Here is a 12,648-nt window from a genome sequence, read left to right as displayed (position 1 = left end):
GGGAAAGAACTAATCCTACGCGGAGAGAGAGTAGAGAAGTGCAAGTTTACTTGCACTCAGTGCCTGAGAATAGGGGGTAAGTGTAAGTCAAGTGCAGTATAATTTAGTTAGCCTGGCCTCTGATCCAGTCCCTAGGGATGCCTGGAGCCAGGAGGTTGCCAGGGAAAGCTACCAGTGTCTTCACGAAGATTTGCGTGGGTCGTTGAGTGTTCACGCTACATCAGCAGATTGAGTGGCACCAGCCCAGACAGCTTATCACTGGGGCCGGTTCGTCAGGGCTTGGGGCTTCAGCGGATCTGGGTCCTGCAGGGCCCCGGAGTTGAAAGGGTAAAGGCTTATTGTTTTAGTCCATTTGGGCTGCTATAAGAAAATACCACAGACTGGGTGGCTCAAAAACAACAGGAGGGCTTCCCTGGTGGCGCAGGTTGGGAATCTGCCTGCCGATGCAGGGGACACGGGTTCGTGCCCCGGTCCAGGAAGATCCCACATGCTGCGGAGCGGCTGGGCCCGTGAGCCATGGCCGCTGAGCCTGCGCGTCCGGAGCCTGTGCTCCGCAACGGAAGAGGCTACAACCGTGAGAGGCCCGCGTACCACAAAAAAAAAAAAATCCCCTGCCCTTGTGGAATTTGTGTCCTAGCAGGACGAGGTGGACAAACAAATGTGTAAAACGACAGTATGTCAGATGCTCTGTGCTATGGTAAAATAAAGCATTGAAAGGGAATCGGGAGTTTTGGGGGAGGGAGGCTGGTCAAAGTGTAAAATCGCATAGTCAGGCAAGGCCTCACTGAGAAAGTGAGCTTTGAGCCGGAAATGAAGATCTGTGATCTAGCGTGGAGTTGGCAAACTTTTTCTGAAAAGGGCAGCTGTTAAATACTTTAGGCTTTGGGAACGGTACAGCCTCTGTTACAATGGCTCAATTATGCTAATTTCTCTAGGACGAAAGCATCCAGGGAGAACATGTAAATGAATGGATGTAGTTGTCTTCCAATGCAACTTTACTTATGGACACGGAAATTTGTATCTCATAGAATTTTTATGTCATGAAATACTATCATTCTTTTGATTTCTTTTCCCCCCAACCACTTAAAAAGATAAAGACTATATTTGGCTGTGGGCCATAAAAACACAGTTACTGGGCTAGAATTGGCCTGTGGGCCTCCCTGCAATAGAGCCCAAGAGATTTAACGGTGTCCTTTCCCCTTAATTGCTTTGGATGACGTGTAATGGTGTACGTTTGAAAGATAAGATGGAATGCAACTCATGCTTTTGCAGATATCTGCCTGTTTTAGGTCCAACAGCTTTGCTGTTGCTTCACAAAGAAAAGGAATGAAAATTCATCTGTTTATCCAGTGACAGATCCTCATTTCACTTATATGAAATTTATGTCTTACAGCTTTTATTTTTAGGCTCTGCTGTGCAATAATAGCTTTTATTTTCAATCCGTCATACTACAGTATTGCCGAAGACATTTTATGTAGCAATTAAGAGTTTTCCAGGTAGCATTGCATTGGGATGCAAGCTCTAGAAAAGTTGCTAAAAAGTGGCTTAACTAATTAGGGTTTTATTTGTCTAATAAGGTTTAGAGTGGGCTGCACAAGACTCGTGTGGCAGCTGTTAGATGTCATCAAGAACCCAGGTTCCTGTCATTCTGCTTGACCACTGCCATTCTTGCATATGGTGTTGGTTTTCACAATTGCCAAATGCTTTCTGCACCTCCGGGCACCACGGGTGCATTTCTGCAAGAGAGAAGGGAGAAGAGTGACCCAGTGCAAAATGGACTTTGTCTTTTCATTCATTAGGTGGAGCCTTCCCAAGGAGCAGACGCCTCACATCTCACTGGCCAGCACTGTGTTCTGTGATCACCCGTAGCTGCAGAGGAGCTGGCTCAACAAGTTTTTATAGCTGAGCACATTGCTTTCTAAAACAAAATCAGGCTTCGGTTATTAAGAAAGAAAGGGAGATGGGCTACTGGATAAATAGCGTTATCTGCTATGGCTTCTAAGTGTGTTTGAAGAAAAAAAAACAGTCACATGAGTTACAGGTACCGTCACCCATGGCTAAATTGACATGGGTGAAGGCCTTGACTGTCACCCCACAATTTACTTCTCTTCCACAAATTTCTCTCCCCAAACTTCTTTTGATATTGATTGCAAGGTGTGTTTTGTTTCAGAAGGGTTGAAACGTAAATAAAACTCTTTGTGTCAAGGAAGTGACGGTATATGTTATTGTTATCTGAACCCTGGGTTTATGCCGGCCTGTGCAGTGCCCTTGACGGCTTCCTCTTGCCACGAGGGAAGCCCTTCCGTTACCTACGACCCTGGCTTCTCCCAGGTCCTACCTCCTGCGCTGGTCTGTCCCTGCCGCTCATCCCTGGGCTTCCACAGTTCCAGCCTCGGTCACCTGGGAAATCTCAAAACAGCCCTGCTGCCATGACTCATCTTCCTTCCTGAGGCTAATGTCACAAACATCCCCTTGAAACTTCCTTCTCTGGAGCACAATTTCTCCCCTTTGTTTATTTGGGTGACCTGCTATCGTATTAATTTTCTGTGGCCTTAGCTCTTTTTTTTTTTAATTTTTAAAAATTTTGAACATGTGCTAAATTTATTTCTAAACTTCAACAAAAGCAAAGCAAAATACGATAATTTGATTCACCTTGTCTCAAAAAAGTGAACTTTTCCCTGACACTGCATTCTGAAAGATTTTTTTAATGTGATGTCAAATAACAAATTCAACAATAATAATTAAGACGTTATACAGCACTGTTATGTGCCAGGCAATAAATATTGTAAGCTACACATAATTTATCTGTAACCCTCACAATAATCCAATAAAGCAGGTAATACTATTATTCCCATTTTAAAGATGGAAAAACTGAGGCATAGAGAGATTAAGTAGCTTGCTCAAACTCACGCAGTAAATAAGTGGGGGAACAAGGATTTGTAGCTCTTTTTTTTTTTTTTCTTTTTAATCATCTGGCCTTTCTTCTAAGTGTAAGGAGTCAGGGAGGCCAGCAAGTGACGAAACGCTCCAAGTCCAGCTTCATGTCCTGCTGATTTATACGAAATGCCCCTGGTCTCTATGGCCATGGACTACTGCCCCCCTCCAGGTTGTTTTCTATGGGAGGCTTTCTTTCTCTCTTAAATTTCTTCTCTTCAATCTTTTGAATGTTGACACATTCACACTTTTCCAAAAGGTTTACAAAGTGAAAAATAGAGTGAAAACTCTTGCTGTCACTTTGTCCCCATCCTCCAGTTCCCACTCACTCCCCAGGCAACCGCTTTTGTTAATTTCTTATATAAACCTTCAAGCATTTTTCTAAAAAATGAAAATACAAGTAAATACAAAAGTGTTCCTATTTTTCTCCTTTTTTTTTTTTTTAATGTGCCTAGCCTACACACAGTTCTGCTTTTTTTTTTTCCATGTATACATCTTGGAGACCTTTCCATAGCAGTGTTAACAGTACTTACAGAATTTCTCCTTTTTTCTTTTTAAGCTGCATAATATTAAAGTGATCTCTTTGAAACACAAAGCTGGTCATGCCTCTCCTGCTTTCCTCTTAAAATACAGATATAATTACTCACATTTCACTCCTCACGCTATCATCAGCCATCACCAGTATCGGTGAGGAACTGTCCTTTGCTTCCTGAGCGTTGTTAGGGTATAATGATGCATTTGAGTTTTTTCCTTAAAACAGCGACCATTTTTTCCCAGTTTTATTAAGATATAATGTTGACATACAACACTTGTATAAGTTTAAGGTGTACAGCATAATGATTTGATGTATGTATATATTGTGAATTGATTATCACAATTAGTTTATTAACATCCATCACCTCATGTCATTTGAATTTTAATATTCTACGATGTAACTTTCAAATATTGGCTATAAGGAGGAGGGGTGTTGAGACATGGACACTCTTAGACTAATGGTAATGTAAATTGAGGTGGCCTTGATGAAAGACAGTTTTACCCTGAGTCCTTCAGGAGTTTGAGAAATAGCTCTGCCCTTTCACCTGGGTTTCATTCACAGGGCTTTGTCCTAAAGTAGTCTTGAGCGATACCATCAAAGATATATAAAGATGATATTATTTCTAGTGGTGAAACCTACAAGCATGCCAAGTATTCAACAATAGAGTAATAGTTAACTGCGCATCTACATGATGGAATTGACAGGAAGATATTAAAATTCATACTTCTGAAAACTTTTCAATGACAGAGGGCAGTGGTCATGATACATTTAGTGTTCAGTGAAAGGGGCAAGGTGCAGTTTTTTACCAGGTGTGATTGTGTGAAAGGAAAGACCAGGTGAGCTGTAGGGGATTATAGTCGAGCAATAAATACCCTGTGTGTGTGTGTGTGTGTGTGTGTGTGTGTGTGTGTGTGTGTGTCCCTGTGTGTTTATGGCCAGGAGGTGGGGGGAGTGAAGAAGCTGTGTGCATGTCTTGATTCATCCTCACATCGAGCCTTTAAGTACCCACATTTTGGAGTCGTGGTGGACGTTATATGTCTGTACATTATATATGGAAAACCAAGGTTTGACTGTGGATAAGTTTCATTTTTGATCATGCTCACGAACAGTTGAAATGTGCTGGGTATGTAGAGCTCCAAATATGGACATTAAATCCAGACCCTTTCCTCTATTTAAATTTTGGCAGTGGCCATCTGGATAGTAGGATTGTAGGTAACTTTTTGTTTGCTTTACGAAGGCCAGTGGGGACCCACTAAAGAAGGATTTTAGGGGGCTTCCCTGGTGGCGCAGTGGTTGAGAGTCCGCCTGCCGATGCAGGGGACATGGGTTCGTGCCCCGGTCCGGGAAGATCCCACACGCCGCGGAGTGGCTGGGCCCGTGAGCCATGGCCACTGAGCCTGCGCGTCCGGAGCCTGTGCTCCACAACGGGAGAGGCCGCAACAGTGAGGCCCGCGTACCGCAAAAAAAAAAAAAAAAAAAGAAGAAGAAGGATTTTAGGACAGTGACGTGATTGTCTTGATAAGAACACACACTAGGACTTGGATCAAAATAGGTGAACGCTTTCAACCTCAGGGTCGATAAACTCTACCTGGTAGAGTTATAAGGGGAAGTTAAGTAGGATGGATGATACTTTTTTGCATACCGAAGTTACAAAATAATATATGTTCTGAAATTCTATGAGTGAGGAGAAAAAGTTAACTTTTTCAGACGTGAGAAGTGGCTTAGTTCAAGAAATGGAGATAATATCATTTTCAACTTGGATTTACAACCATACAGTAATTCTCTCCTTTTATAATATTATTGCACTTAAAAGGTATCCTTTCTTGCCAGCCTTTTATTTCTGTCCATACTAACTATGACATTGCATCATTAGTCATTCATAGACTTGAACCCAGTGATCAGAGACACATGTCACTGAGGCTTTTGGGGAGCAGTCGGATTGAGGTGGGGTGGAGGAGATTGGTTGGGACAATCAGTCTGTGTAAGTTTGTTCTTCAGCATTTTATTTTCTTTGTCCAGAGGTCTTTCTAGCTGCTTCACTTCTCAAAATGATTCTTTCCTTTGGCCATTATAACATTTACTTCACCACTTAAGTTTGTTGTTTTTGCAGATTTCCCAGGATCCTTCAGAAAAAGCACACTTGTTTTCTCAGGTTTTACATGCTGTGGTTAAGATACCTGAATCTTGTCACCGCATCTCAATGAGTTCATACATACCTTCAGTTAAGAAGGTTGGTAACATCTGGAAAACCTGCAGATGTGTTTGCAGCTCTTCAAGAGCATACCTGACCCCTAGGGACTGGAGAAGGAAAGATGAAACATCAGGGGAACAAGAAGGGTTAAGAAAGAGAGTTCAGAGTAGGATGGTGCTTGTTGTTTACTCTCCCCTTGGAAGTGGAGAACGTTTTACTCTTGTGAATTGATGAAAGGATGCTCTCACGACAGTGGCTACACCTGTGGCATATCTGAAAGAGGCTGCTGAGGGGAATAAAACTGTTGCCGCTCCCAGGAATCAATGAAGTGTCGACATCTCAGATGGGCTTTCTGTGGTTTTCAGTTGGTTGGGGACAGACAGGGCTTTCGTGACTGTAAATGTCAACTGCTGGGGCTGGGAGTGGGTAGTTATGGCCCCCTGAGAACTAAGTGAATCTCCCACCTCAGACCTCGTCTGTCCCTCCCAGGCCGGCGGAGTTGTGCCCCAGAATTCTTGGAGAAATCACTGTGTCAGTACTTGCTGAGACGTCTGCTGGATCACCAGGGAGTGGACAGTGTGTGCTGTCTGCAAAAATCACCTCTTTTTTTTAGCTCAGTGGCCTCTGACGATGAACACGCAAATCTAGTTCAAATTGGAAATATTTCCACTTGGTTTTGGAGGGGCATTTCTCCTTATGTGTTTGTCTTCTCTCTGCAGATAAAGAAGAAGCAGCAGGATGTGGTTAGATTTCTGGAAGCCAACAAGATAGAGTTTGAGGAGGTGGACATCACGATGTCAGAAGAGCAGAGGCAGTGGATGTACAAGAACATCCCCCTGGAGAAGAAGCCTGCCCAGGGCAACCCTCTGCCACCTCAGATATTTAATGGTAACCGATACTGTGGAGTAAGTATCAAATGATTGTTATCACATCATTTCTTTGTCTGATTCAAAACAGAGTCATCTGGGGCTTTCCTGGTGGTGCAGTGGTTGAGAGTCCGACTGCCGATGCAGGGGACACGGGTTCGTGCCCAGGTCCGGGAGGATCCCACGTGCCGCGGAGCGGCTGGGCCCATGAGCCATGGCCGCTGAGCCTGCGCGTCCGGAGCCTGTGCTCCACAACGGGAGAGGCCACGACAGTGAGAGGCCCGCGTACCGCAAAAAAAAAAAAAAAAAAAAAAAAAAAAAATACAGAGTCATCTGGAGTGCAGTTGGGTTTTTTTCAATGCAGACTGACCTCCTTACCTAGTACCTAGTCAGTTCCACAGGTCTAACAGAGGGTGAAGTCGAGAGGGTGTATGAGTCCAAGGTCACAGACTGTGCCTTCCTGTTTGCTTTGGGAAAAGGGGGTGGGAAGGGAAGCTGCGTACCTGTGTGTTTACTGTGTTCTACATTTTAAAGCATATTTTTTTACTAACACATTTTGGGGGGCAGAGGGGAAGCGGTAATTATTCTGGAATCTTTATCTCCCTGTAGTGTAAAAAAACTGCTAATGGCTGATTATAAACCAGAGTTTCACTTTTTTATGATCATGAGCCAGCTGGATCGTTACGAACAACTAAAATACATCAGATGCCTTCCTGCTGCAGGTGGCATTGAGAAGATGAAGCCACTTTCGACTAATTATTTTCCTTCTCACTTCTTAGGTTCAGAAAAAACATTGAGAAATGTCTCTCTAATGAGTAGTTAGGATTTGCTTTCTGCTGTAGCTTTAAGTATGTAAGTCAGTGTTTATTTTGAGACCTGGACTGCAGTCCTTTAAGGATGGCCAGGAGCAGGGGAAGGGGCTACAGTGCAGAGATGCTCAAGGTGAAATAAATAACTGGGTGCTCGTTAGGGTGGAGAAGAGGGATAACAGTGAAACAGTTCTCCAAGAACGTGAGGCAGAATGAAATGCTGAAACATAAAGCCATAAAGATTGTGCCCAGCGTTTTCACATGTCATGAAGAGAAAACCGAACCTGGCACTAGACACAGATTTGAGTTCTAGTACTGCTTTATGTTGGCTTGACACCTTTGGAAAGTCACGCATCTCTTTATATCTCAATGTTCTCATCTTTAGCAAAGGACGATCATATCCATCTCACTTCCCAGGATATTTGTCACTGTTTCTAAAGTACTCCTAAAACTCTGTACCCACCCAAACTACCATTTAACTGTAAGACCAGAATAAAGGCATTTTCACAGCCGCCAAGTCGGAGGAACAGAGAACCAATGGATTTTTGTTTTAAGTTTTCTAGCACTGTTTGACTGATAGCTTTATTTTGAACTGTACAGTTTACACACATTTTCATCTATTATCTTATTTTGGTCTGCAGGCACAAAAGTACATTTTCTAGACTCTGTAATCATGAATGGAATACACTCTTGGTAACCATATACTTTCCCTAATATGAGATCATGATGTAAAATAATTCCACAAAAATAATAACCTTTATTATATAATAATGCAGCTTATTTCTTGTTGTTGCTGCCTCTGCAGACACTGAGGTTTGACCATCCTCTGCTCTTGACTTCCCTCTCCATTGCTCTACCCACTTCCTGCATACATGGTTCAGGGCTGTTGACATCTCCTAAGTTTATTTTAAAAGTGGAGTTGTTGCTGTTTTTTTTTTAGTCCTTGTTGTTTGATAGACCTCTTAAGAGGAAGGACGCAGAGACATCTTTGCTCTATCACCATAAAAGCCGAAGTCTTCAGAGCCCTTTGAGTAGAAGAATGTATTCAATGAATAAAAAAGAACGTGATGTGAAATAAAGTTAATTCCTTCCCTTTATTTCCACCTCTTTGTGACTTTCTGAATCTCTGTGTATCTTTGCCTTATAGAGTCTATGGAAGTTTTTTCAGGTAGACTGGGAGCTGGCTAGAGGCGTCCATATTGATCAAACTGTGCCAGATAAATGGCTGCTTGAGCAGTGTCGGTCCCATGGCAGTTGTGACAGCAGTGCTGGTGTATTCATTCTGTCTCTATAGTCTGTTCTGGCAGGAGTTTTGAAGACAGTGTCTGCTCTTATCAAGGTCAAATAAATTCGATTTTGACAAAAGCAAAAACATTTGAGGGCAATGAACCATGGCCTCGTGCATCCCACCTGCTTCTGTGCACCTTGCATTGCCCGGCAATGGTTTATGAGTGGTCGTATCTGGTTGGATAACCTGTGGAAACCTGCCATATTGCAAGTGACAGGATCCAGTAAGCATGAAGATTCTCCTGTTTCCTGGAATTGGCTGGAAACTTACTACTTTGTTTTAAACTGGATGAGCTAGGCATGTGAGACATACACAGCTGCTAAGCTGCTTGCTAACCAGTGTGGACAACTGCCTTCTCTCTCTCCTTTAGCACATGAAAATCCTGCCTATTGGGAGGAATTCCCCACCGAATGGAAGCTCCCTGGCGTGTCCAATCAGTTCTTCCCACCCCAGATTTGGACACTGAGGAAATGATGCCGAAACACAGCATCAGTTGGAGGTGGCTCAGTGAGTGTCCAGGGGTGATGGGGCCAGGCAGAGCCTGGTGGCTGGACACCATATGGCTGGTGTCCTAAGCAGGCTGATCCTGGGGTGTGGCCTAGGTGTGTTCTTGGTTCCCCAGACATGGAAGTTCCTCCTATTTTCTGAACTGGTCCTCCAGGCTTAACGTGGATTCTGTGAGCTCCCTGCTATACATTCTTTTCCTTTTAAGTTGCCAGTGTCTGTTTCAGTTGTTTGTAGGCAAGAACCCTTCTTGGGGCAGACTGGTTGTTCTTGCTGTTTCCCTGAAGCGTCCTACCATAAGCACGATTCTTCTCTGGAAACGGGTTCCTAAAGGTCAACATCCCAACGCCTACAGGCTTTTCTCATTTTAGAAAGCTCAGATCCTCACGTTCAAGGTTGAAACTCTGTTCTCTCTCTCTGTGGAACTGGCATGTGTGGAATGCACTAGAAATAAAAACACACATATCTACACAAAAGGAAAACATTTCCTCCCATTTCTTTTCTCCCTCCCCATTCAGAAGAAAAAAAAAATTGGATTTCTTTATATTTTTTCTTATTTTTTCTTGAAATTTTTTTATTGTGGTAAAAACATACATCATAAAATGTATCATCTTAACCACTATTAAGTGTACGGTTGAGTAATGTTAAGTGTGTTCGCATTGCTGTAAAACAGGCCCCCAGAACTTTTTCACCTTGCAGAGCTGAGACTCTATACCCATTAAATAACTCCTGTTTGTCCCCTCCCCCCACCCCACTCCCCCGATAACCATCGTTCTACTTTCTATGTCTATGAATTTGACTACTTTAGAGACTTCATAAAAGTGAAATCACGTAGTATTTGTCCTTTGTTTTCTTTGTTTTGTTTTTGTTTTTCGGCCACACTGTGAGGCGTTCGGGATCTCAGTTCCCCAACCAGGGATCGAACCCATGCCCCCTGCAGTGGAAGCGCAGAGTCTTAACCACTGGACCGCCAGGGAAGTCCCAGTATTTGTCCTTTGTGCCTGTCTTACTTCTCTTGGCATCATGCCCTCAAGGTGCATCCATCTGGTATGTCTTAGTCCGTTCAGACTGCTATATAACAAAATACCACAGACCGGGTAACTTACCAACAATAGAAATTTATTTCTCAGAGTTAAGTCCAAGATCAGGGTTACACTAGGGTTGGGTTCTGGTGAAGGCTCTCTTCTAGGTTGCAGATTGCCCACTTCCTGTAGTATCTTCACGTGGTAAAGGGGGCAGGGGAGCTCTCTCAGTCCTCTTTTTCTTTTTGGCTGCGTTGGGTCTTCATTGCTGTGTGCGGGGTTTCTCTAGTTGCAGCGAGCAGGGGCTACTCTTCGTTGTGGTGCACGGGCTTCTTGCGCGGGCTTCTCTTGTGGCTTGCGGGCCCTAGAGCACAGGCTCAGTAGTTGTGGCGCACTGGCTTAGTTGCTTCACAGCATGTGGGATCTTCCTGGACCAGGGATCGAACCTATGTCCCCTGCATTGGCAGGTGGATTCTTAATCACTGCGCCACCAGGGGAGTCCCAGACCTGTTTTATAAAAGGCATTAATCTCATCCATGAGGGCTCTGCTGTCATGACCTACTCCCCTCCCAAAGGTCTTTGGGCATCAGCATTTCAATGTATGAATTTTGAGGGGATACAAACACCTAGCCTATAGCATTGAAGCATGTGACAAGATTTCCTTCCTTTTTAAGATCTCCATCGTATATATATATCACATTTTGTTTTTCCACTCATGCATTGATGGACTCTGGGTTGCTTCTACCCCTTGGCTATTATGAATAGTGCTGCTATGAACATGAGTTTGCAAATACCTCTTCAAGATCCTGTTTTCAATTCTCGGGGATATGTACATATTAGTGGGATTGCTGCATCATATGGTAGTTCTACTGTTAATTTTTTGAGGAACTGCTGTACTGTTTTCCATAGTGGTTACACCATTTTATAAACCCATCAGTAGTGTACAAGAGTTCTAACTTCTCCACATCCCTGCCAACACTTGTTATTTTCTGTTTTTGTTTTGTTTTGAGAGTAGCCATGCTAATGGGCGTGAGGTGATATCTCACTGTGGCTTTGATTTGCATTTCTTTGATGATTAGTGTTGTTGAGCTTGTATATAATCTTTGGAGAAATGTCTATTCAAGTCCTTTGCCCAGTTTTCAATTGGGTTATTTGGCTTTTTGCTGTTGAGTTGTAAGAGTTCTTTGTATATTCTGAATACTAACCTCTTATCAGATATGTATTTTGCAGGTATTTTCTCCCATTCTTAGGTTGCCTTTCACTCTGTTGATTATATCTTTTGATGAACAAGAGTTTTTAAGTTTAATGTAGTCCCATTTGTCTGTCTTTGTTTTTGTTGCCTGTGCTTTTGAAGTCATATCCAGGAAATCATTACTTGCCAAATACAGTGTCATGAAGCTTTTCCCCTAGGTTTTCCTATAGCAATTTTGTAGTTTGGGGTCTTAGGTTTAGGTCTTTAATTCATTTTCAGTTAATTTTTGTGTGTGGTATAAGATAAGGGTCCAACTTCATTCTTCTGAGTGTGGATATCTAGGTTTCCTGTTACCATTTGTTGATGAGACGGTGCTTTCCCCATTGAGTGGTCTTGGCACCTTTGTTCATGATCATTTGACCATATATGTGAGGGTTTATATTTTTTTGGACTCTATTCTGTTGCACTGGTCTGTGCCAGTACCACAGTTTTTATTACTGTCGCTTTGTAATGTGTTTTGAAATTAGGAAGTATGATTTCTTTAACTTCGTCCTTCTTCAAACTTGTTTTGGCTATTTGAGGTCCCTTGAGATTCTGTATGAATTTTAGGAGTTTTGTTTTTTTTTTTTCTATTTCTGCAAAAAATGCCATTAGGGTTTTGATAGGGAATATGTTGGATCTTTAGATTGCTTTGGGTAGCATTGACATCATAACAATATTAAGTCTTCCAGTCTATGAACGTGGGTGTCTTTTCATTTTTTGTGTCTCCGTTCATTTCTCTCAGCAATGTTCTGTAGTTTTTAGTGTACAAGTCTTTTACCTCCTTGGTTAGGTTTACTCCTAAGTTTGGTGGGCGTTTTTGGTGCTATTGTAAATAGAATTATTTTCCTAATTTCCTTTTCCAATCGTGTATTATTAGTGTATAGAGACACAAGTGATTTTTATGTGTTGTTTTTTTGTCCTGCAACTTTGCTGAATGAATTTATTAACTCTTTCATTTTATTAAAAAAAAAAAACTTGTAGTTAGAAATGGGAATGCAGCCAAATTTTATTTGCCTGGGGTCACATTAACCAGTTTGTGGATTTGCCATCAAGGGGGAAGAACCCAATGACCATTCAGGTAATCAAGATGAGCTGGTGCGTGTTTGGCCAATACTTAGAACTGGGCTCTGGGTGAAGGTGGGGAGAGAGGTGAAGTGAGGTAGAATGTGTGGCTGGAGCTACTCATGTAAAGTCCTATCTAATGAAGAGAGGACAGTTCAGCTGAGAGACAGGGGGCAGACTTTTATAGAAAAATAACCATTTGA

General features: G+C 42.6%; 1 protein-coding gene across 1 annotated transcript in view; it reads left to right on the top strand.

The window, feature by feature from the left end:
* The window catches only part of SH3BGRL2 (SH3 domain binding glutamate rich protein like 2), a 96,009-nt gene that overhangs the window by 66,675 nt on the left and 16,686 nt on the right, over positions 1 to 12,648 (top strand). The window contains exon 3 of the mRNA XM_060030448.1: positions 6,380 to 6,565. Coding sequence (XP_059886431.1) covers positions 6,380 to 6,565 — 186 coding nt within the window. The remainder of the gene's footprint in view (positions 1 to 6,379; positions 6,566 to 12,648) is intronic.

The sequence above is a fragment of the Delphinus delphis genome, chromosome 14, assembly GCF_949987515.2.
Source record: "Delphinus delphis chromosome 14, mDelDel1.2, whole genome shotgun sequence".
Lineage (NCBI taxonomy): Eukaryota > Metazoa > Chordata > Mammalia > Artiodactyla > Delphinidae > Delphinus > Delphinus delphis.
This window is presented reverse-complemented; position numbering and strand designations above follow the sequence as displayed.